This window comes from Ursus arctos, unplaced genomic scaffold (genome assembly GCF_023065955.2).
Source record: "Ursus arctos isolate Adak ecotype North America unplaced genomic scaffold, UrsArc2.0 scaffold_23, whole genome shotgun sequence".
NCBI lineage: Eukaryota > Metazoa > Chordata > Mammalia > Carnivora > Ursidae > Ursus > Ursus arctos.
Genome location: NW_026622908.1, coordinates 42,318,204 through 42,344,478, shown reverse-complemented (window position 1 = coordinate 42,344,478; position 26,275 = coordinate 42,318,204). Strand labels below are relative to the sequence as shown.

At 40.5% G+C, this 26,275-nt stretch overlaps 1 protein-coding gene across 3 annotated transcripts in view; it reads right to left on the bottom strand.

Moving 5' to 3' along the window:
- The window catches only part of PACS1 (phosphofurin acidic cluster sorting protein 1), a 138,519-nt gene that overhangs the window by 32,774 nt on the left and 79,470 nt on the right, over nucleotides 1-26,275 (bottom strand). For all 3 annotated transcript variants that reach the window (XM_057317603.1, XM_026483160.4, XM_026483159.4), the window contains exons 2-3: nucleotides 11,349-11,436; nucleotides 509-598 (exon numbers count right to left, since the gene is read on the bottom strand). In XM_057317603.1, the coding sequence (XP_057173586.1) occupies nucleotides 509-598; nucleotides 11,349-11,436 (178 nt within the window). The remainder of the gene's footprint in view (nucleotides 1-508; nucleotides 599-11,348; nucleotides 11,437-26,275) is intronic.

Here is a 26,275-nt window from a genome sequence, read left to right as displayed (position 1 = left end):
AGAAGGAAAGAAAAGAAAAAAGAAAAAAGAAAAGAAAAAAGAAAAGAGCCTTTTTCCTTGTGATGTGACCAAGTGTTTTCTCCATGTGCTTCAGTTTGGGCTCCTGGGATTATGATGCCAGAGAGACATACTAAAGAGGGATAAGGAGGAGAAGGGAAGGAATTGAGATTACAACATGGGGGCAGAAAGAGACTGAAGGGGAAACATTCAGCTGGGGCGTGGGCTGTAGATTCCCGAGGAGAGGTAATGGGGCTGAGAGTAGGCTGAGAAAGGGTGGGTAGGCTAACAGCCTTAACCAAGGAAAAGGAAAAGAACTTGGGTCTCAGCATCCTCACTGTGGCCAGCTAAGGGATCGCTTTGGTCCTTCAGGCTAGCTCTAGAGGCTCAATTCATTGGGTGACCTGAGTTCATTGTGCTATGGCTGCTCTTGGATTATACAGTCTCCAGATTAAAGGACTATTTAGGGACTAGACTGGACATTAGTGACAAAGATTGAGTAGATTCTCACCTGGAGGGAGAAGGTTAATTGGAGTTCTGTTTCCACCAGTCCACTAGCTGGAAGGATGATCTCATTGGAGCGAAGAATCCTTTTTGAACCCTGAAACCAAGAAAAAATAGGTCAAATGTGTATCATCAAAAATCAGACCAAAAGAAATAATAAGTTTGCAAACAACTTTTAAACTCTACAAATATTTTTTTTTAGATTTTTTTTTAGATTTTATTCATTTATTTGACAGAGATAGACAGCCAGCGAGAGAGGGAACACAAGCAGGGGGAGTGGGAGGGGAAGAAGCAGGGTCCCAGCGGAGGAGCCTGATATGGGGCTGGATCCCGGAACGCCAGGATCACGCCCTGAGCTGAAGGCAGATGCTTAACAACTGAGCCACCCAGGCGCCCCTCTACAAATATTCTTATTTCATCGGTTTTCGTTAAACTCATTAAAATCAAGCCACATCATAGGTATGATTTTATATGTATTGTGTTGTGCGTCCATGAAAGGCTTTCACTTTCACATGAAAGTGATTTATTCTTGCATGGGAGGTCTCCTAACACTCCCGAAGAAGAGCCGTGCGGGTAGCAGTACCCTCCCCACACTCACCTCTGACTCCCTTCTTCCTCTCAAATTGACACTTCACCAGCACTGTCTTGTCTTTGGGCCTTTCTTTTCACATGCCTTTTTTTTTTTTTTTCCCCTCTTGGATGCTCATTCATGCTTCTACACATACCTAAGGCCCTCATCTTTCAGGTCTCAGTTTAATTTTTTCCCAGGAAACTTTCCTTTCAGCCCTACCCCTTCCAAACTAACAACGGGCTAGCTACCCCAGCATTTTTAGCTCTAAAAATAAAGTTGGGCCAAACTATTCCCGAAGTGTAAAAAGAGATCAACAGGAGGGCCTAAGGAATACCAGTAAATTTGTATAAATTACTTTTTCCAAAAAAAAAAATTGAGGTTTAATTTAAACACGGTGAAATGCCCAGATCTCCAGTACACAGATCAGTGAGTTGATAAATGCATATACCTGTGTCACCCACATCTGTCTCAGGACGTACATCATTTCCATTGCTCCAGAAAAACTCTGTGATCCTTCCCAAACAGTTCTACACTACTCTTTCAGAGGTAAGCACTGTTCTGATTTCTTCCACCATACGTTAGTTTTGTCAATTCTAAAATTCCATATAAATGGAGTCATATGGTATGTACTCTTGTAGTTGGGCTTCTTTAAACATCATTTTTTGAGGTTCATGCAGGGTGTTGCATGTATTAGTTTATTCCTTTTTACTGCCGAGTGGAATTCCTTTCTATGAATATAGCACATTTTGTCCATTCTACTGTTGCTGAACATTCACATTTGGGTTGTTTCTAGTTTTTGGTTATTATGGCTAACGCTGCCATTCTTGTTACAAGTCTGTGTAGACATATGTGTTACTTTTTCTTGGGCAAACACCTAGGAAAGAAAATTGCTGCGTCTTAGGGTAGATGTATGTTTAACTTTATGAGAAACTGCCAGACCAATTTCTAAAGTGTTGGTACCATTCCCACCCCCAGCAGCAGTGTATGAGAGCGCCAATTACTCCGTATCTTCACCAGCATTTGGTGTGATCAGGCTTTGACTCACGGATTCTAAGGGGTACATACAGTGGAGTATCGCTGTGGTTGCAATTTGCATTTCCCTGATGACTACTACTATTAAGCACCTTTCCATTACTTTATTGATCATTTGTAAACTGCCATGTATGAGGTCCCTGGTCAAATATTTTCATCCAGGTTTGTTTAACTTGTTTTTGAGTTGTAAGACTTTTTTTTATGTATACAAGTCACTTGTCAGATATATGTATTGTAAATATTTTCTTGCCTACTCATTTTCTTAATGGTCTTTTGATGAAGTATTTAATATTGATCAAGTATACTTTATTATTTTTTTGTGGTTAATGCATTCTGGGTCCTAGCTAAGAAATCTTTGCCTACTCTAAGATTGTGAAGTTACTCTGCTGTGTTGGAGCAGATAGTCTGCTGTTTCCTTTTAATTCTATAATTTTAGTTTTTACATTTAGGCTTTATATCCATTTCTAATTTTTGTTTTTACAAAATGCAAATTTTGTTTAATGCAGGAAGGAAAATCTAAATACAATATTTCACCACAGTGTTTTGTAACGAGAATAGTATTATAGCATACCACTGAAAAATAATAAAGGAAATTCTGCCTCATCTGTTAGATAACACTTTTTGTAGTAACTACTATTACGAACAAGATTCTTGACAAAATTTTCACCTGACTTTATTGATTTATTTGATTTAAAAAAATCTCTGTAAAATGAATCTCAGAAATGCTGAAAGAATTCAAAATGTGGTTTATATATAGCAGTGGTTCCAACCAAAGGCAGGAGCCATTTGGCAATATTTAGAGATATTTTTGGTCATTAAAACTGGTGTGTGTGTGTGTGTGTGTGTGTGCGTGTGAAGTATTTCTAGAGGGTAGAGGCCAGGGTTGTTGCTGACTATCCTATGATGCACAGACCCCATATGTCTAGTGCCGCTGCTAAAAAACCCCGCTCTAGCTGAAACCTCATCTCCACTGAAGACACGGCTTCTTGGGTAACTCTCTCAAATCATGGCCGTTTTTCTCCCATAACCCACACACCACTGGACTGGAGATGGGGAAAGTGTCCTCCTTGTTTTCATCACCAGCTCTAGAACATTCTCCCCTCCACCTCTCTAAAAATCCTGCCCTCAGTTCACATTACCCTCTATTCCCTGCTGTAGTCATTCTTGCTCATTTCTTGATTTTAGCTCCTCACTCACTGTTCTTCTCCCCAGTACTACACCAGCCATAACTCTCTATGATTTCAATACATGCTCTTTCCTACACCTTGGCTGCTTCAATCCCATAATCCCTCTCTCCTGATGATCTTGTCCTCACAATTGTCTTAGCTACTCACTCACATTATCACCCTCCGGGTCTTATCATTACCAATAATTACAACCAATACCTAATTTCAGTTTCATGCTCCCCACTCTCTGATTACCACCTATCTTTTCAACTCATTCTCTCTGGTTTGTCAACAACAATAATCCTTCAGACCCACCAGGGCCTACGATCCGAGGATCCTTCCATTGTTTCAATTTTCCTCAGGCTCCTGTTGTCCCCCTTTCCTCCTTACCCAGCTTAAATGCCACAGTCAATCTTTATAAACATGTTCTTGCACACACACTTCACTCCTGTGCTCTGCTGCTAGTCTGCCATACTCATTTGGTAAAAATTACAACCCTGTTTAAATCCGACTGCAGGGCGCCTGGGTGGCTCAGTCAGTCAAACATCTGCATTCAGCTCAGGTCATAATCCCAGTCCCGCATTGGGCTCCCTCCTCAGCAGGGAGTCTGCTTCTCCCTCTCCCTCTGCTCCTGCTCTCTCCAAAAAAATAAAAAATAAAAATAAAAAAATAAAAATAAAAATCCAACTGCACCAGCTGAACATGCGCAGAGAGAATCATATAATCAGGCGAACTGGTCTGTCTTTAATATAAGACCCCAAATCAGTAGTGGGCTGACAAGGCAGCCTGGCAATTACTCTGTATTGTCCCAAGTCTTTCCACGTTTCTAATCTACTTGATGACAGTTTTATACTTTCTCATTTTCCCCCCAAACCCCTAACACCTCCTTACCTCTCCTCACTCTAAGCTGATAACCTTGATTCCTACTTTGCTGACAAAATGCAAGCAAGGGGAAAAGGACTCCCACAACTCCCAGCACACCTACCTACTTAGTGCATCTGTGCTCATGTACCCTTCGTCCCTCCTGTTACACAGACGAAGGATCCTCTCCCATCTAAACTCAACCGTTCCACTTGGGCACCAGAGCTCATCCCTTCTCACTGCTCAAAAGCTCTTCTACCCAGTCTTTCCTCTCCTACATAATCAACTTTCCTCTTTTTTCTGGATCATTTCCACTAACAAACATGCTGTTCTCTCATCTTAAACAACAACAACAACAACAACAACAACAACAACAACAACAACAACTCTCTCATCCCCACATGCCCTGTTGGCTACGAACCTGTATCTTGTCTTCACTTTGTAGCAAACACCTCAAGAGTTGTCTATTTTTACTCTCCTGAAGTCCTCTTCTTTCATTTTCTCTTAAATGCATTCCAATCACTCTTCCTATCTCCACCAGTCCACCAAAAATGCTATTGACAAGGTCTCAAATAATCTTCACTTTAAAGAATCTAATGATCTGTTCTCATCTCCTTTGATCTATCTGCAGCTTTTGATAGAGCCGATCACTCCTGATTTCCAGCAACACTTCCTTCACCTGGCTTCCAGAACCCCATACTCTCTTGGATTTCCTCTTATCCTCTGGCTACTCTTTCTTGGTCTCTGTTTCAGGTCCTTCCTCTCCTTGCTGACTTCCTAATGTTGGAGTGCCTGAGACCTTAATCCTTAGACTTGTTCTCTATATTCACCCTACTCCTAATTCTCTCATCCAATCTTAGGGTCTTAATTAAATACACTCTTCAGGGTATATCTCTATCCCAGACCTCCCTCTAAACCTATATATTTAATTATCTATTCAACATTTCCTCCTGGATGTTTAATAGGCATTGCAAACATAATACGAAGGGCTGGCTTTTGGACATTTCCCTCCAAATCTGCTATACCCACAGTCTTGCTCAAGAAAAACTGGTGGAGCGCCTGGCTGGCTTGGTTGGTAGCATGGGGCTCTTGATCTCGGGGTCGTGAGTTCAATCCCCATGTCGGGTGTAGAGGGAGGGCTTAAATAAGCTTTAAAAAGAAAAGAAAAAACTCTGGTGCTACCCTCATCTCTTGCCTGAATCACTGTTATGGCTTGTTGACTGGTCTTCCTGATTCCTCTTTCTCAACTATAAGTCTCTTCACCATACAACAGCTAGAGTGATACCATCAGTCCTTTGCTCAAACCCTCCAATTCACACAGATTGAAAACCAGAGACCTTGCAATTACCTATGCACATCCTGTCCCCCTACTTCTTTAACTTCATCTCCTACTGTTCTCATTCCTCTCCAGCCTCACTGGCCACCTCCTCCTTCCTATTGATTCTGTCAGACATACGCCTGCCTTAGGGCCTTGCCTTGCCGTTTCCCCCTACCTAGACTGTTCTTTCTCCAGATATTGCATGGCTCCCTCCCTCACCTCCTTCAAAGTCTTTGCATAAATGTCATCTTCTCAATGAGGCCTACCCTGACCACCACGTATAATTTGTACCTTCCCTCACCTCTGGCATACTCCATCCCTTTATCTTCTTTTATTTATTTCCCCATAGGACATATCTCCTTCTAATAGCAGCAGCCCTCACTATTTGAACTCTCGCTATCCAAATACGTGCTATAAACACTAGTAAAAATTTCTATCCCAGTTGCATTATCTGAATTGCAAACCTGTTAAACCCAATCTGCGTGGGCAGGTAACAGGACATAGGGTGCAGGGCAGTCACAGGATCACAGTGAGCACTGGCACTTCTAAAGCACAGTGCATTACACTTCTCATCTTTCCCACCCTCCTTCAAAGATATGCTCTTCATGGGTCCCAGTACTTGCTTCTTCCAGGTACCTGTGGCACCACCAACTTGGGTCCAATTTCAAAATTATCTTTAGTATCTTTACATATCATCTTTAAGCTATGTAACAGTATATCTTCATTTGCAGTATAGAAGCAGAGCAATTTATATCTGATACAATATCGTTACTTACAGCACATAAAATACACATTAAGGAGTATTAATGCAGTAAAAATTAGGTTCCTGGTGTGCTCAAGAGAGAGCATGAGTGGGGGAGGGGTAGGCAGAGGGAGAGGGAGAAGCAGGTTCCCCGCTGAGTGAGAAGCCTGATGTGGGGCTGGATTCCAGGACCCCAGGATCATGACCTGAACTGAAGGCAGATGCCTAACCAACTGAACTACTCAGGCGCTCCAGTTCCTAGTATTTTATTTATTTATTTGTTTGTTTGTTTGTTTATTTATTTATTTTTAAAAGATTATTTATTTATTTATTCGACAGAGATAGAGACAGACAGCCAGCGAGAGCGGGAACACAAGCAGGGGGAGTGGGAGAGAAAGAGGCAGGCTCCTAGCGGAGGAGCCTGATGTGGAGCTCGATCCCAAGACTCCAGGATCACACCCTGAGCTGAAGGCAGATGCTTAACCGCTGTGCCACCCAGGCGCCCCGAGGTTCCTAGTAATTTAAATGCCTCTTTTTAAAATATAAGATTATTGGTGAATGGTCGTATAGATATTTAAGACTGTTGTAGTAATATCTGAGGAAATAGGTGGAGGTTTCTTGGATGTCTGAGAATTCATTGTTATTTTTCCCATTTAAATAATGGAAGATCGGCTGCTGCTATCCAACATGCCTCCCAGAATGGATTAGATTTCAAGTACAGTCTGTGGATAATGTTCTTATTTATTATGTTTGTTGTCTCTTTCCTTCTACTACAATGGTTCTAAAACTTTTCAGTCTCAGAATCTTTTTACACTCAAAAATTATATACCCAAATAGCTTTTGTTTATGTAGGTACATCCATCAGTATTTACCATATTAGGAATTACAACTGAGATATTTAAAAATGTGATTAATTCACTTAAAAAACAATAAACCTTTCATGTGTTCACATAAAAACATTTTTATGAAAAATATCTTTTCCAAAACAAAAACAATGTAGTAAGAAGATGGCATGTTTTTTTTAAATAACAATTTTATTGGGATATAATTCAAATACTGTACAATTCACCCATTTAAAGAGTAAAATTCCATGGCTTTTAGGATATTCAGAGCTGTGTAAACATTACCACAATCAATTCTAGAGCGTTTTCATCACCCCAAGAAGAAACCCCATACTCTTGTTGTCATCTACTAACCTTCTCCACCCCAGCCCTAGGCAACCCCAATTTACTTTTGGACTCTATCAATTTACCTATTGTAGACATTTCATATAAATGGAATCATACAGTATGTGGTCTTTCGTGCCTGCCTTTCATTTAGCACAATGTTTTCAAGGTTCGTGTTGTAGCACGGATATACTTTATTTTTTTTATACCACCTTTTTACATATCCATTCTTCAGTTAATGGACTTGTTTGTTTCCAATTTTTAGGTATTATGAAAAGATGCTGCAATGAGCATTTATGTGCAAGGTTTTATATGGACATGTTTTCATTTTTCTTGGGTACCATCTAGGAGTGGAATTGCTGGGTCGTCTGGTAACTCTATTTTTTTTTTTTAATGATTTTTTATTATATTATGTTAGTCACCATACAGTACATCCCTGGCGTCTGGTAACTCTATGTCACACCTTTTCAAGAACTGCCAGTCTGTTTCCACGGTGGCTGCATCATTTTACATTCTCAACAGCAGTATGAAGGAGAGGGTATACTTTTACATTTCTGCAAATCTCTTTAATGTGTGGCTAATAGAAGACAAATGGATTCCCTACCTGCTTCTGTATTCAATTTGTTGCAAAATCTTGTTTTGGTTGAGTGTATGAAAAAAATTCAGACTCAAGAAATGAAGTTAAAAAAAGGAGGAGGCTTTTGTAGCATTGTTATATATTAAAATCCAATAAATTGACAGAAAAAGGACAACAGTGGAAAAACTGGGAAATCTGAATAAAGTCTTTAATTTAGTTAATAGTATTGTACCAATGATAATTTCTTAGTTTTGATAAATGTATCATGGCTAAGAAAGATGTTAACTGGGAAAAGCTGGGCAAAGGGAATACAGGAACTCTATGTACTATCCTGCATCTCTTCTGCAAATTTAAAATTATTTCAAAATAAAAGGTTAAAAATAAAAATCCAATCCATTGGTTTATTTTGTTCTTTGAACGGATCTTTTACCCGGCATGATTTTGTAACATCATGCATTGGTCATTTGGAAAACATTGGTTCACTGAGTTAGACAAACCTTTCAAATGTTACATATTTTTTATTATATAATTTAAAAAATTATTATCATTACTACTGCCACTGATCTCTTCAGAAAAATCCTTAAGAATTGGGAAGCTGTGAAGCTTATAGTGACCGACACATTTTCCAAAATTGTAATTTTCACTTGAAAGATCAAATTTTATTTATCATTGGCCAAAAGTATTCTCAGTTGTTTCCCTTAAGTGATAGGTTCACTTTGCTCATTTTCAAGAAAATATCTTCCAAGTAGCTGAGTCTGAATAACCAGTTTATCTATACGGCCTTCTTTCATATAAAAATGGTGTTCCATAACAAAAGCAGTTATTTTATATATTTATTTATTTGAGAGAGCAAGAGAGTGCATGAACATGAGCAGGGGGAGGGGCAGAGGGAGAGGGAGAGAAAGAATCTTAAGCAGGCTCCATGCCCAGTGCAGAGCCTTGGCGCGGGGCTCCATCTCACGACCCAAGATCATGATCTGAGCTGAAATCAAGAGTCAGACCATTAAATGACTGAGCCACCCACGTGCCCCCAAAAGCAGATATTTAATTCACAACTGAATTGCACAAGTATTTCTTCAAGACAACAGTATACTTCACTATGAAGCAGAAGGGTTTTAGGTATGTTTGGGGCACCTGGGAGGCTTGGTCAGTTAAGTGTCCAACTCTTTTTTTTTTTTTTTTAAGATTTTATTTATTTATGTGACAGAGAGACAGCCAGCGAGAGAGGGAACACAGCAGGGGAGTGGGAGAGGAAGAAGCAGGCTCCCAGCAGAGGAGCCCGATGTGGGACTCGATCCTGGAACGCCAGGATCACGCCCTGAGCCGAAGGCAGACGCTTAACGACTGTGCTACCCAGGCGCCCCAAGTGTCCAACTCTTGATTTCAGCTTGGGTCATGATCTCAGGGTTATGAGATGAAGCCCTGCATCAGGCTCCACACTCAGCAGGGAGTCTGCTTGAGATTCTCTCTCTCTCTCAAATAAATAAATAAATAATAAATAAATCTTTTTTTTAAAAAAAAGTGCTTTATGCATGTTTCCCATTTCTGCTTCATCCCCTCACTGCTGGTCCCTGTGCCTAGAGCAATGCTTTGCATATAACAGATGCTCAATAAAAATTTATTAAATGAATAAACAAGTCACTGGATACACGAATATGATAGCATCTGTAATTACTTCCAGCTGCTTGGAAGTAAAGCAATAAAAAATTCAGGATATTTATAGTTTTTTGGTATGATTTTAAATTTTATAGAATGTTAAATATTTAATCAGGAAATAAAGGAAATTATTTCTTTTGGCAAAGACATTTGACTGTGGGGATGGCAAAAGCAGTGGGGAACTTTCGAAACCATACCAACACTGTTTGCATTGGAAAGCAACAGCTTTTAGCAAAGGCAACAATTCCTGAAAACTGGAACCCTGCCCATAACCTAGAAATGGGTGCAAAATCAGGACAGGAAGCAGAGACACTGAAAGTCTCCACTTGCACATGATCGCCCCATACTCGCTTTTTCGACTCAGGGTGCCTGGGAATGTTTCACAGAACTGGGAGGACTTATGTCCAAAGATGAACAGGGAATCAGACTATGAAGTGAGACATGCAGGAATTCATAAGGAGTAATAAAATGCTTTAAGTTTTGAGGACTAAATTAAGATAGTGTATTTATCTCAGAAAGAGAGCTGAGGACCTCAGTGTATGGCACACATACTGTGAGTACTACAGACATGGAATTTAATGAAGCCAGTATTAGAACAATAAACTGCTGCATCATAGCTGATCTAGCTAATAAAATATGCTGGTGAGTAGGGAGTTACCCATATAGTTCACTACTCTTCAATGAGTAAGAATTCACTAAATACACCATTCTTAAGCTGAAGAATCCAATAATTATTTAATGACTCCAGAATCTCAGTAAGCTCTAGGGAGTCATCATTAGGAAGGCCTTAACAGTTAAGGAAGGCCTAGTAGTGGAGTTTAATGACTATATATAAATTACCTGCTCTTTAGTTTCTTTTTTTTTTTTTTTTAAGATTTTATTTATTTATTTGACAGATAGAGACAGCCAGAGAGAGAGGGAACACAAGCAGGGGGAGTGGGAGAGGAAGAAGCAGGCGGAGGAGCCTGATGTGGGGCTCGATCCCAGAATGCTGGGATCACGCCCTGAGCCGAAGGCAGCTGCTTAACGACTGTGCCACCAGGCGCCCCTGCTCTTTAGTTTCTAACACCACTTCTGCCCCACCTGGTAATTAGCTGGCAACAGGTAAACTCCTTAACCTTCCTGTAGTCAGTTCTCCCTCCTTTCCTGAACTTCGGGAATGCTTAGAGTATGAATGTTTGTGAAATATTTTGGGTCCCTTGAAGACACTGAGTAAATATAAGGAGTTTAATGGGTAGATTACCCAGAAGTAAAAATATTCCAGTACATTTTTAACTTGCCAAGTCTGAAACAATAATCTACAAAATTTCTTCTACCTTACAGTAAACCTCCAAAGTGCTTCTCCAACCCATGCATTTGTTTGGACCCAGAAACGCTGGGACTGAAACAGGCACTGGCCGTCACAGCAATTTCTGAATCATTTATCAAACACTTTAGCATCTGTATCACCTGATCTTCAGACTAATGCTGTTGGATACGCAGGGCAGGAAGCACCAAGTTTTAAATCTTCAGACAAAGAAACTAAGGTTTAAAGAAACTGAGTGGTTTAACTAAGAGACAGAGAACTGGGATTCATAGTTCTCATGAACTCAGTCATCTTACACTACTGTTTCTTGCTTGGCTGAGGAGGAAGGAATGGAGGGGAGGAGGGGAGGAGGGAATGAGGAAAGGAGGGAAGGAGGGAAGGGGTAGGCCCCCATGAGTATTTCTGGAGTCCTAAAAGCTTCCTTGGACCCTGAACAATCTTGCTCAACTCACCTGTAGCTTCACAGCAATGACCACTGAGTTAAGATCTTTGTCCATTTCTTTTAGCATGACGAGTTTCTTCAGGGTCAAGCTGAACAGCCTAGAAAAAATTTTGAGAAAGACAATCCAGTCAAACATAAGGAGCTTATGAGAGAAGTGACAGATGACGTTGGGGAAACACTGCTTTACCTAAAGTAAGGATGTCAGAATGCCAAACTCTGTCCCCTTTAGTTACAGAGCACCCTCCTGTTTAATTCTGATCCTTGAGAATTGTCAAAAGGTACATCATTCCATGAACCTCTCTGGATGTCCAACGATCTCAAGCTAAAACTGACACCCTTTTCTACTTCTAACACGTGGGAGCAATTTCTGAGGGGAGAGGCGTACGTATACCAAGGGCAGGTATAGATGTTTATTTTGCTTATCCAGTCCCTCTTCCACTTTACATCTTATCACACCTGAAACATGTACAGATGTAAATCTGTAGCAACCAGGAGGCAATCCACACAAATAAAATAGATAGCATTTGCAGAAAATGACGAAATGGCCACAATTTGGATTTCAGCTGAATTGTGCTTCAGGTATGCAGAAAATCTTCAGTGCCACAATGAGAAAGTTCCCCTACCTGAAAGAGATAGGACTGTCCCTTGCTCTGGAGTCAGCAACTGTAATCTGACCTTGCCCTCCAAGACAGGGCTACCCTGGTCTTCTAGCAGGAGTTGGGAGGGAAACTTTGGATACTGCCTTTCTGCTTCTGGTTTGGGTGGTTCAAGTCCAGAACATTCCCTTCCTTGGAGAGGCTCTGGTGAATGGGGAGTCACACAAAGGATGCTGCTTACCAGAGTCATAACAAGTCCTCAGAATTAGACTCCACTTTATGCTTCCTCTCTCTCCAGTGCTGTAGCTCTCTTGTTCCTGCTTTCTACCTGTCTTACCTCTCTCCACTCCTTCATGCACTAAACTCCAGTCATACTGAACTTCTTTTTGTTCCTTGAGTGCCACCCCTCTGGGCCTTCTACCAAAGGGCTGAGCACAACAGTACAATTACTCAGCAAATATCTGTTAAATAAAATTTTACAATTCCTTAATGCCTCCTCAGCCACCGACTCCCTCACCTGTGCTCCTAAAACATGCTCAGATTTGTTAAACTGGAATCACCTGTGCTCCTGCTCGCTCTTGCAAAATCTCCCCCTCAATGCCTACCCTCAGCATTATATGTTTCTCTTTTCCCTTTGGAGTAGAGATGTGTTGACCCAAAAGGAACTCTGGTTCTGCCAACACCAAAGGGATTATTATATTCCACATAGTTGGCTGTTAAGAAATGTAACTACATTGTTCAACTGATTTTCAAGCCTTGCTGGAAAGGAAAGGGAACATGACTGGATGGACAAATGGAAGAGACTGGATAGGCCACATTTTGCTCCTCATTGCAGACTGCTAATTATGAATGCTTTTGATGGGTTAGGTTTTTGTTTCTTTCCAAAGCAAACATTTTCTACCCTCAGACTGATCTGCTGGTGCTGAATAAACTCACTGCAAGATATAAAGAGTCACAGGAATAAATCTGGGACACGTGTTTCTTCCCCTCTGTTTGTGATCCTTCTTCACTCTTTTATATATTCCACACATCTAGGGAGCATCTCCTGTGTGCTGGGCACCGGATTAGTTGTGAGAATCATAGAGGATGTGGTCCTTAGCCTCATGAAGATGACACAATCCACAGGGGAAGAAAAGTAAAGACTTATATTAAGTAAACTCCTTGTCCTCAGCTCTTTTATGTCCCATAAGGCTCTGGACCATCTTTCCTCTTACACAACATGTAAAAATTATAGGATAATATGGCAGAATTTTGTTAGGAAGGAATAACACATCATAGACCAATAAATGTTTACTGAACAAATAAATAAGCCTTTGTGCCACACCACCTTATGTCAATAAGAGAGCCAAGAATGATTTTTTTTTTTAAGATTTTATTTATTTATTTGACAGAGAGAGACAGCCAGCGAGAGAGGGATCACAAGCAGGGGGAGTGGGAGAGGAAGAAGCAGGCTCCTAGCGGAGGAGCCTGACGTGGGGCTCGATCCCAGAACGCTGGGATCACGCCCTGAGCCGAAGGCAGACGCTTAACCGCTGTGCCACCCAGGCGCCCCCAAGAATGATTTAATACCTTAGGTAACAAAGTAACAGCAAGACTGGATATGCTCAGTGTTTGCTTAGAAACTAGACACACCGCACTGATTTTCATTCTATTGGCAATCAGTTCAATAGATCTTTTTTATTGGTTTGTTTTTAATGGTATGACTCAAAGGGATATGGGGATTTAAATGCATTCTAGTTCTTCAAAGTAGAAGAAAAATGTCTATGACTCATTAAGCATCTACCATGTACCAGTTGCTTGATATATGTTGCATTATTTCATGTAAGTCTCAAAATAATTCTAAGAGGTGAGTAATATGCCTATTTTACAGATGAGAATACCAGAAGGATTAAGAGACTTGACCAAGATCACACAGAAAGTGGTCGAGCCAAGATGCAAATTTAGGCCTATCTTAGCCCAGAACCCAAATTAAGTTACTAAAAGGCACTTTATTAGAAAGTTAGAAGAAATTATTTTAATTACAAGTAAATATTTTCAACATATATTTTAAAATAACAGAAAAACTCCAAGGAAATGAGATACATTTCTCCTTAAACCCATACTCACACATAGTTGACTGTAACAGTTCCAGACAGTTCCGAGGATGACTAAGCCTGACTGAGCCTGGCAAGATGTTCTGACTGGAGGTGTTGCAGTGCATAAGAGGCTGAGGTAGATTCTGATCTTAGGTTTTCTTGTTATTCTATGTTTTATTGGTTGGGTACTTCTTATGCAGTTAAAATACAGAATCCAAGGCCTAAATAGAAGGGTCCTTCCCTGATCACACTCCTGTTTTAATCAGTTTTTCCACAACAGAAAATAACTTTACACCAAAATTATAAACACTAATAATTCCAAGTGCTAGTGAAGATGTGGCATAACCAGAAGTCCCCCATGTGGTTGGTAAGAGTGCAAAATTGTACAATCATTCAAGAAAACCGTTGGTAGTTTATTAGTAGACATTAATTACATTCCTATTCCTATGCCTCGCTCCCAAGAGAACCCAAGGACAATGAGTCTGAGATCATGACCTGAGCTGAAGGTAGCTGCCTAACCAACTGAGCCACCCAGGTGCTCCAGGCATGTTTTACATTTTAATAGGATTCTTCTAGCTGTTCTGTTAGGATAAAGGAATGCAAAGGGGAGAAGGGAAAAGTTGAGTTAGAAGGCAACTGTCATACTGCAAGCAATAGACTACTAGTGGTTTAGAGAGTGGTAGCAGGATGGCAGCAGTAAAAAATGGTTTGAATTCTGGATACACTATTGAAGATGTTGGTCAACTCCTGGGTTTTTGGCCTGAACATCTGGAAAGGTAGGGTTATCGTTAACTGAAATGGGGAAAACTGGGTAAAGCAGGTTTGAGGAGTTTAAGGGCAAGACTTCAACTTTGAACACTCCAAGTTTGAGATGTCTATTAGATTTCTAAGCAGACACGCTGAGTAGAGAGTTAGATACACAAGTTTGTCTCCAGGCTGGACACATCAATATGCAAGTGTGGCATACAGATGGAATTAGTCACAAGGCTGGATGAGATGATCCATAGAATGAGGACATGCACAAAGAGAAGAGTACCAGGGTTAAGCTCAAGAGTACTTCACCATTAAAGACAGAGAGAGGTGAAGATGACGAACTAGCAAAGGTGATCAAGAAGGATCAACCAGCGAGGCAGGGGGAATACCAAATAAATGTGATATTCTAGAAGCCAAGACAGAATGGTTGGCTGTATCAAGTGCTGCTGATGGGCCAAGACAAAGACTGAGAAGAGATGACTGAATTTAGTCCCATGTACCTTAACAAGACCAGTTTCACAGAATAGTGAAAATGAAGGCCTAACTGGAATGAATTTGAGAGAACCTGGGAGGAAACGTACTGAAGAGAGCAAATATAAAGACACAAATCTGTTTCAGTCCTAGCTCCACACCAATATCCTGAGTAGTAAACTTCTTGCCCAACAGAAAATACAGTGCAAGCCACAGGTGTAACTTTCCTATCTGGCAGTCTGTAATTTCGCTGTGTGCTAGGACAAGGGTACACAAACTGACCAGCCCCCAGTAAAAACCTCGGCACCAGGTCTCTAATGAGCTTCCCTGGTAACAATATTTCCTAGTTGTCACAATTCAGTGTATATTGTGTGACTCCACTGGGAGAAGACTCTTGAAAGCTTGCACCTGGTTTCCTCCAGGTTCTGCCCATGTACCTTTTGCTCTTCGCTGACTTAGCTCTTGTACCCTTTTGCTGAAATAAATCATAGCTGTGACTATGACTATGTATTCTGAGTCCTGTGAGTCCTCTTAGGAATCATTGAACCCAGTGGTGGTCTTGTGGAACCCCAACACAGAGTGGGTGGGAAGGGATAACTGCAAATGGGTACTATTGGGGTGATGGATATGTTCATTATCTTTTTTTTTTTTTTAAGATTTTATTTATTTTTTTTGACAGAGATAGAGACAGCCAGCGAGAGAGGGAACACAAGCAGGGGGAGTTGGAGAGGAAGAAGCAGGCTCATAGCGGAGGAGCCTGATGTGGGGCTCGATCCCATAACGCTGGGATCACGCCCTGAGCCGAAGGCAGACGCTTAACTGCTGTGCCACCCAGGCGCCCCGGACATGTTCATTATCTTAACTGTAGTGATGGTTTCACAGTATGTATTTATGTCAAAACTTCTCAAATTGTACACTTTAAATATGTGCAGTTTATTGTATGTCAATTATATTTCAATAAAACTGTTTTTTAAAACATTTTATTTATTTGAAAGAGAGAGAACACACATGGGCGAGAGACAGTATGGGCAGGGGAGAGGGGTACAGGGAGAGGGAGAAGTAAATTCCCCACTGAACAGGAAGCCTGACACAGGGCTCGATCCCAGGACCTTGGGATCATGACCTGAGCTGAAGGCAGACACTTAACCAACTGAGCCACCCAGATGCCCCTAAACTATTTCTTCTTTTTAACGGAAGGTTCTACCCAGTGTCCTAGAGTCTGCTAATTGCCTATCCAACATCTATTTTCCCCTTCCTACTTAAGAACAGTGCACCAATTTTTGGCTGAGCATGTTGCTTCTTAAAATAAAAGACCATGCTTTCCAGCTTCTTTTGCAGCTAGTTGAGAATACATGGCTAAAATCTGGCCAATGTGTAAGTGGACTTGTAGGAAGATTTTTTAAAGGTAGTCCACTCACCTGACAGATCCTTTTACCTTCTTCTGGTCTGCAATGCAGGCTGATGGCTTTAGCTCCTGCAACTAACTTGGACCATGAGGAAACCTTGATAATTCAAGCCATGTGTCAGGAATGTAAATTAGAGAGAAGTCAGGATCCTTGACGACACCGTAGAAGCTACTGTATCAGCCATGGACTGTTTATCTCTGGATTTTTAATTTTTTTAAGTAAGAAATAAACTGCTATCTTACATAAATGTCTTATTTTGGGTTTGTTGTTGTTATATGCAGGTAAACTTATTTTTAAGTGATACACCAGGAACGGATTCCCAAGGTGTTAGGGTTCAGTTATCAGCTCTCAAATACTTTTGAGAGAATCAGCTGAATTATTCCCAAAGTCATTTTATTTATTTAAGTTTATTTATTTTTTTTTTAGCAAACTTTACATCCAATGTGGGGCTTGAACTCATGACCCTGAGATCAAGAGTTGCGTGCTCAGGACACCTGGGTGGCTCAGTCGATTAACCAACTGCCTTCAGCTCGGGTCATGATCCCAGGGTCCTGGGATTGAGCCCTGCATCGGGCTCCTTGCTCAGTGGGGAGCCTGTTTCTCCCTCTGCCTGCTGCTCCCCCTGCTTGTACTCTCTCTCTGACAAATAAATAAAATCTTAAAAAAAAAAAAAAAAAGAGTCACATGCTCTTCAGACTGAGCCAGCCAGGTGCCCCCATCAAAGTCCATTTTAAAGAGTGATGCCCTATCAAGAAATCCTGGCTTTCATCCTTATGGAAGGAAGGGAAGAGATCTCAAAAGTTGAAAGAAAAAAAGGTTCTTTTCACGATCGTTAGAAGAACCAAATTCTTAGACTTCTGCATTTCAGAGAGTTCTGTGGTACAGTGGATTGGAAGCCAGTTTCATGGTACACCTTGGGAACATGGGAGTTGGCTGAAGACTCCTCTGTACCTCCCTTCCTACTTGTCTCCTCATCTAGAGATGAGACAAGAGGGCAGTTCTAGGTAAAAGTCTTTAACCACAAGAAGTTTCAAATGGAACATATAGCTGGGGTTCCCCAGCTAACCCACCTCTGGTATGTCAGTGAAAGGCCAGACAGAGAAAGGTGCACCTCTATGTGCTAGAACTCAAAGAAGTCAACGATCTGCCTTTCAAGTAAAACAGAGTATCACAAAGATGGCTGGAATCCAAAGGACTTATAAAGGAGGATCCCAGATGATTCAGCCCCAAAGTAATCTTCCCTTCTGCAAAGGCATTTTGAAAATATATTGATAATATGACTAGTTTATTGTCATTTTTTAAGACTCCATTTGGAAATGCTAGTGAAGTCCAGCGTTAATAAAACAATGAAACATCAAATCAAGGTCCTCTGGTTACTTGAAGTGCTTCTTCCTTCTGCATCTTGGTCTTTTCCTGATCCCACCCCTTTCTTTCCTTGTTGGGTCACCTTTGGTGACTTGTCTCGATTTTTTCACATAAAATAAAGATAACAACAGTGCCTACTTAATAATACTGTGATATGGTTTAACTGAGAGGATGGAAGGCAAAACAGGGCCTGGCATATGGTAAGATGCTATAACTGCTACACTTGGAACTCTCATCGCCATCATGATCGTTCTTATTCACTGTTCAAGCCTGTGCTTGCTTTGCTTTTCTGGGATCGACTTCCTTCCAATAAGGGAGGTGATGCAACTGCCATTCTAAACCAGGAGGGAGCTCCTGGCCTCTACTCTCATTCCCTGCATCCCAGTCATTTCCTTTCCAGTTGACAGGCCCTCGAGCCCTTGAAGAGAACACCTTCACTGCCGTCATCAACAGGAAGGACAATCAGAGTAACACTGGAGTCTATAACTGGCTTACAGAATTTCTTTTTGCATAGCAAGATTTTCATCAACCATTTACTGTATATATCTTCACTGTACTTAGCTCTATGCCAGAAGCTATAAGGTACATAGAAAAATTAGGCATAATCTCTGGAATCTTCTGAGCGTTTATAATCTAGCTGAGAGGACAGAATTTAAGTGTATCAAATATTATCTAACAAATGGTGCATACAAAATTAAATAGTAAATTACATAAAAGAAGAGAGCTTCTTCTTTAGCTCACAGCTTCAGTGAGGACGTATTATTTGAGCCCAAGTAAATTCTCCCAAGAAATTTTCTTGAGATCCCAATTGACTGAATCTGAAAGAATAAGGCTGGGGGCGCCTGGGTGGCACAGCGGTTAAGCATCTGCCTTCGGCTCAGGGCGTGATCCCGGCGTTCTGGGATCGAGCCCCACATCAGGCTCCTCTGCTATGAGCCTGCTTCTTCCTCTCCCACTCCCCCTGCTTGTGTTCCCTCTCTCGCTGGCTGTCTCTATCTCTGTCAAATAAATAAATAAAATCTTAAAAAAAAAAAAAAGAAAGAATAAGGCTGTCTACTTGATAAGTCATAGAGAATGATACAAAAATACAATAACAAGAATCTTTTGAAACCTTCTAAATTATTCCATTTTGTGTTTCACTGTAAGATGAAGAAGAAACAGCCTTAAATGTCATCTACAAACAGTCCCCAACCTGTATTTCACAGCTGCGTCAAACTTACTCCATGCAAATCAGAACTAGAGAGGCTCACCGAAAGAGAAAGAGTAATATTCCACCCCCACTCCCCAAATCTCCTTTCTACTAGGGTATCAATGAACAGTGAAGTGGCCATATTTTAGCTAAGAAAGATGGAAGAAAGGAGAAAAACCACACAGTTAGTCTCTGAATCACACTGATGGTCCTCTTGGGACCAGAAGACAAGTGACCTAGATGTTTTTTTGCTCCTACCAAGAAATGTCTACGTTATATGAGCAAATCAATTTTTTCTCTCCTTTAGTTCTTTAATCACAAAATAGGAAGAAGAAGCTCTACCTTCTCTCTGCAATGGCATTTATCAGGACAAAGAGCAAATCAACAGAAAAAAATTATGGAAAAGTCTTTCCTTTGTGAGAATAATCTTCATTTTTATAATTGCCTCAATTTTAACACGGCACCTGTAGATGTCTGGATGAACTTCAATAACAACACCACAAAAGATAAATTTCTGAGTGGTGTAATTTTACTGCTTAAGAAGTTACCTGAATATATAGACATGGAAGTTATAACTTTACATAAAATAGCATAGATTGTGAAACAGTGAATTAAGGTAATATCACTTCAAAATTAGTAACTCAGGGCACCTGGGTGGCTCAGTCATTTGACTGTCGGACTCTTGATTCTGGCTTAGGTCATAACCTCAGGGTTTGAGATTAAGCCCTGGGTGGGTCTCTGTGCTGAGCGTGGAGGCTGCTTGGGATTCTCTCTCTCCCTTTCCCTCTGCCCCTTCCCCTGCTCATGGGCACAAAATCCCTTTCTATCAACAAACAAACAAACAAACAAAATTAGTAACTTCAGAGCAGATTTTTAAAAAGCAAAGTAACTCAATTATCATCTCAAAAGGCACAACTTGGGAGAGATGGCTTGAAAGAGATGCAGAGAGGAATGGATTTTATAATGAATCGGTAAAAGGAAAAAAGGCCTCCCATCTGTAATTGTGTCACAAAGAAATCAGATGGAACTGGCATTGTTCAGATGGGGAAACACCAGAGAATGAGAAAAAACTCAGACCCAAATAAAAAACATAACCCAGGAATAGGCCCTGGCATGTTTTACTCCCTATTCATAGGATGTGACTTTCTGTGAAGCAGAGGTACATAAGTTTGTAAGTAAACCCCTAATTTTCAGTTATTTAGCATATGTTTATTTTGGGGATAAAAATGCCAATTACTTGCACATATCAACAAATTTATAACATTTCCCCCCCCTTTCTACAATCTCCTTGATGATAATCTTCTGGAGGGGAAAGGGCCTTAAATATGGAGGTGCAGTGGGAAGGGGTCTTGCTATTAAAACTACACATAAAAATTCTAATGTCTGCAGCTCCTTCAGTAATTCAGAACAGACTTAAATGTAAATTTATCATCTATAAAACAGAATTGCTACATGAACTAACAAGTGTGAAAAGTACCTAAGCATAGAGCCTGGCATATCAGAAGTGTTGAAAAAGGTTAAGTACCTTCCTTAACCTTTTTGCTCAAAGGAACCCTACATACCATCAGCATCTGACATGTCCTAGTCACTTAAATTATAGTCCTTCAATATGACAGCCCCTTAATCCATGTGTTTCAGTGACAGAGGTTAGAAGAGGTGTGTGGGAAGAACAAAACAAAAACCCTCCAAATTTTGGTCCAGCCAAAAATAAGTGATCTGCGTCAGAGGCAAGAACTAACAAAGTTCATTAAAACAAAAATATATCTGAAGGAGACTCCCAAGGCAAGCATGGTTGAATATTAGGGAATTATTAATACATCTTATCATATTAATAAGTTTGAAAGAAAAATGCAATTACCTTATTAGATGCTAAAAAGGCATTTGATGAAATTCAACATACATTCTTAATTTTATTTTTTTTTAAAGATTTATTTATTTTTGGGGTGCCTGGATGGCTCAGTCATTAAGCGTCTGACTTTGGCTCAGGGCGTGATCCTGGCATTCTGGGATCGAGCCCCACATCAGGCTCTTCTACTGGGAGCCTGCTTCTTCCTCTCCCACTCCCCCTGCTTGTGTTCCCTCTCTCGCTGACTGTCTCTCTCTCAAATGAATGAATAAAATCTTTAAATAGAAAAAATAAAAGATTTATTTATTTTAGAGTGCGAGTAAGAGAGCATGTGTCGGGGGGAGGGAGAGAGGGAGAGAATCTTCAAGCAGATTCCTCACTGAGCATGGAGCTGATGCAGGGCTCGATTTCACAACCCATGAGATCATGATTTGAGCTGAAACTAAGAGTTGTACTTTTAACCAACTGAACCACCCAGGCGCCCCCAGATTCTTCATTTTTCAAAAGACCCTTAGGGGGCACATGGCTGACTCAATCTATAGAGCATGGGACTCTTGATTTCAGGGTTATGAATTCGATCCCCATGTTGGGTGTAGAGATTACTTAAACATTTTTTTTAATTTAGGAAATTAATTTTTAATATCAATTTAAAATTAATTTTAAACATCAATAGAAAAATATTTCCTTAACATAAACTTAAAAAACATATACTTTCCATAAATAGCATCAGGATTAAAGATGAGAGACCACAACATTCCTTCTGAAGACAGGAGCAATTTAAGGGCCTATCTCTGCTATTCTTTTTTTTCTTTTCTTTTCTTTTTTAATATTTTATTTATTTATTTGACAGAGAGAGAGACAGCCAGTGAGAGAGGGAACACCAGCAGGGGGAGTGGGAGAGGAAGAAGCAGGCTTCCTGGGGAGCAGGGAGCTCAATGCGGGGCTCGATCCCAGGACTCAGGGATCACACCCTGAGCGGAAGGCAGACGCTTAACGACTGAGCCACCCAGGCGCCCCTATCTCTGCTTTTCTTGAAAGCTGGCTGAAGTAATTAGAAATGAATGATACTGGGGCGCCTGAGTGCCTTAGTCAGTTAAGCATCTGACTCTTGGTCTCAACTCAGTTCGTGATCTCAGGGTCATGAGACTAAGCCCCACGCTGGGCTCTGTGCAAAGTCTGCTTGAGATCCTCTCCCTCTGTTCCTCCCTTTGTGCTCATTCTTTCTCTATCTAAAATAAATAAATAAAATAAAATCTTTTTTTTTTTAAAAGAAAGAAATGATATCAATGCTGAAAGGAGGACAGAATACAATCCTCATTTGCAGATATATGACTATGTACTAGAACTCAAGAGAATCAACCAAAAAACTTGTAGAATCATTATGAAAATACCAAAATAAATATATAAAAATAAAAAGTGCCTTTGGGGCGCCTGGGTGGCACAGTCGTTAAGCGTCTGCCTTCGGCTCAGGGCGTGATCCTGGCGTTATGGGATCGAGCCCCACATCAGGCTCCTCCGCTATGAGCCTGCTTCTTCCTCTCCCACTCCCCCTGCTTGTGTTCCCTCTCTCGCTGGCTGTCTCTATCTCTGTTGAATAAATAAAAATCTAAAAAAAAAAAAAAAAAAAAAAGAAGGAACAGAGTCCAAAATTAGACCCAAGTATAAACAAAAATTTACTATATGCAAGAAATAGATGTTACTCAATTCATAAACAGTATTGGAAAACTGGCTATTTGAATAAAAACAACGATGGTTCTCTATCTCACCCCTCACAGAATTGTATGCACAGATAAAATATATTTTAGAAATGAGGGTTAATTAAAACATTTTCAGGAAAACAAGAACTGAGTTTACTACTAAAAGACTCCATTAATGTGCATTATTTATCTACTGCTATGTAACAAAACAAATGGCTTAAAATAGTAGACATTTATTATCTCACAGTTTCTGTGTGTCAGAAATTCAGAAGCATCTGAGTTGGATGGTCCTGGCTCAGGGTTTCTCATGAGGATTCAGTCAAGATGTTGCCCAGGGCTGCAATCATCTTGCCCACAGAGGCAGGATCCTCTTCCCAGGTGGCTCACTTACAAGTACTGGCAGTTGATAGGTGGCCACAGTTCCTCTCCCAGGGCTGATTCATAATCTCATGACATAGCAGCTGGCTTCCCCACAGAGTGAATGTTCCAAGAAAGAGCAAGGCAAAAGGAGCAATGCATTTTATGACCCAGCCTCAGAAGTCACACTTCATCATTTCCTGAACGTCCTCCTGGTTACACAGATCAGCCCTATTCAGTGTAGGAGGTAACCACTTAAGAGTGTGAATCCCAGGTGGGGGAATGACTGTGGGTGCCTTGGAAGGTGGCTTGAACATTAATGCTACTTCTTAAGGATAAGTGTAAAAATAAGAAAATGGTCCTAAAAGATCAAGGATAGGAAAAGAAATAGTAGACAAGAAAATTGTAAAAATGTAGGTAAATTTAAACAAACATGGCTAATATGAAACAATAATGCCTATGTTTGATTTACACATTGTAAATATTACAGCATGCATGTGACAGGAACTGACTCAAGTCAGAATTTTTTAAAGGTCCCTGAATTGTTTCAGAGGGAAAACACAGAAAACTAACATTAAACTTTTTTTTTTTTTTAAGATTTTATTTATTTATTTGTCAGAGAGCGAGCGAGTGAGCACAAGCAGGGGGAGTGGCAGGCAAAAGAAGCAGGCTCCCCACTGAGCAAGGAGCCTGATGTGGGACTCAATCCTACCACCCTGGGATCATGACCTGAGCCAAAGGCAGATGCTTAACCAACTGAGCCACCTAGGTGTCCCCTAACATTAAACTCTTAAGTAGTCACACTCAAAGTTTGACAGTAATCACCAAGAAAGTAAAAAATGAATACCTATCTTTCAAACTCGTAGTTTAAATGGAATGTGAGAAAAGCCCTCCACCAATTCAAAAGGAAACAAAGAAAAAGGGTTAAAAAAAGAATAACTCAGAAACATAGGAAAAAGAAGAAATGAGAAAATACTCAGAACCCAACATTAATGAAACATTATATATCAAAACTAAAGAGGTTCTTAGAGGAAATTTTATTTTATTATTATTTTCTTGGAGGAAACAATAGTCTTACGTGGTTATATTAGAAAAGAAGAAATGCTGAAATTAATGAACTAAGGAGCCATTAGGACATTTAAAGAAAAAGAACAGTTCCATAAACCCAAAGATCTGGGGCCCCTGGGTGGCTTAGTCGGTTGAGTGTCAGACTCTTGATTTCGGCTCAGGTCATGATCTCAGGGCTGTGAATCGAGCCTCGTGTTGAGCCCCGTATGGGGCTCCGTGCTCTACAGGGAGTCTGCTTGAGATTCTCTCTCTCTCCCTCTCCCCACTCCCCCTCCCCACTCCCTCTCCCCTCCCTCTGCTTGCGCTCTCTCTCTAAAATAAATAAATAAAATCTTAAAAAAAAATAAAACCAGACACCTAAAAGAAAATGGTAAGGATAAAACACATTTTATAAAATAGAAAATAAAATACATGACTTAGTAATAAAATTTAGAAACCTGGAATTGTTTTTAAAGGGACACACTTCAGATAAAGCAGATTCACAAGAGCATTCCACAAACCACTTATGCAAATAAAGTTGGAAACTTAGATGAAAAAGGCAGATTCCTAAAAAACACAGCATAACATACATGACTAGGGAAGCTGGAGAACACCTGAATGGTCCTATAACCCACTGAAGACACTGAGCAGTAATTTTTAACTTTTCTTTGAAAGAAAACACCAGGTCTCGATAATTTTTAGAGGTGACTTCTATCAAACATTCAAGGGAGAGATAATTTTAACCTTATATACATTTTCCAGAGGATCAAAAAAAGGGAACACTTTCCAATTCATTTCATAATGAATCATAAATGCAAAATTTCAAAACAATATTAGCAAACTAAACCTAGTAATGTATTCTAAAAGATATACCATGACCCATTTGGGTTAAACACACAAATGTAAGGATGCAAGGATGCCTTAACATGAGAAAACCTAATGTAGGAGCCCCGGGGCAGCTCAGTCGGTTGGACCTCTAACTCTTGATTTTGGCTCAGATCACGATCTCAGGGTCAGGCTCTGTGCTGGGCGTGGAGCCTTCTTAGGATTTTCTCTCTCCCTCTGCACCCCGCCCCTCCTTCTCCCTCCCTCTCTCTGCCTAATAAATAAATCTTTAAAAAAAAGAAAACAAGAAAAAAAATTCTTTCACATAAAGGATATACACCAAAAACCTACAGCAAAAACCTCAGTAGTGAAGTATTAGAACATTTTCTATTTTGGGGCACCTGGGTGGCACAGTCATTAAGCGTCTCCCTTAGGCTCAGGGCGTGATCCCAGCATTCTGGGATCGAGCCCCGCATCAGGCTCCTCCACTGGGAGCCTGCTTCTTCCTCTCCCACTCCCCCTGCTTGTGTTCCCTCTCTCGCTGGCTGTCTCTCTGTCAAATAAATAAAATCTCTAAAAAAAAAAGTTTATTTTATAGAGAGAGCGAGAGAGCATGAGCGTGTGGGGGTCAGGTGGGGAGAGAAAGTCTTAAGCGGACTCAGTGCTGAGCGCACCTGAGTGTGGAGCCCAACCTGCGGCTGGACAAGGCTGGATCCCATCACTTTGAGATCATGACCTGAGGGGAAACCAAGAGCCAGACCCTTAACTGCTTGCGGCACCGAGGTGACCCTAGAACATTTTCTTTAAAACCAAGAATATGACAAGGTATCCACTACTCCCATTTTTATTCAAGGGTATACTGCTTCATGCTAGTCAGCCCAGTAAGAGAGCAAAAAACAGAAACAAAACCACATAAAAATGTAAGGAATAAAATGGAAGAAACAAAAGTCATTATTTGCAGGCCGATATGTGATATTTGGGAAATCTGGAAGAATTCCCATTAGGACTGATGAGAGTTTAACCAGGTTGCTAGATTTCCAAAAGTCAACTGCATTTCTAAACACCAGGAACAAAGAAATAAAACATATTTTTAAAAGATACTATACACAAAGTAACAAAAAATAAGACACCTGGGATAAAACAGTAATTGTAAGAGGGAACAACTACTGAGCATTTATGATGTATCTCTGTGAAACAGAAACTCTTGTTAGCTCTGTTTTGCAGATGAGGAAATGAAGGCACAGAGAGGTTGATTTACCTGAGACCACGCAGTTAGTAAGCAGCTAAGTGAGGATTTAAACCCAAGCAGT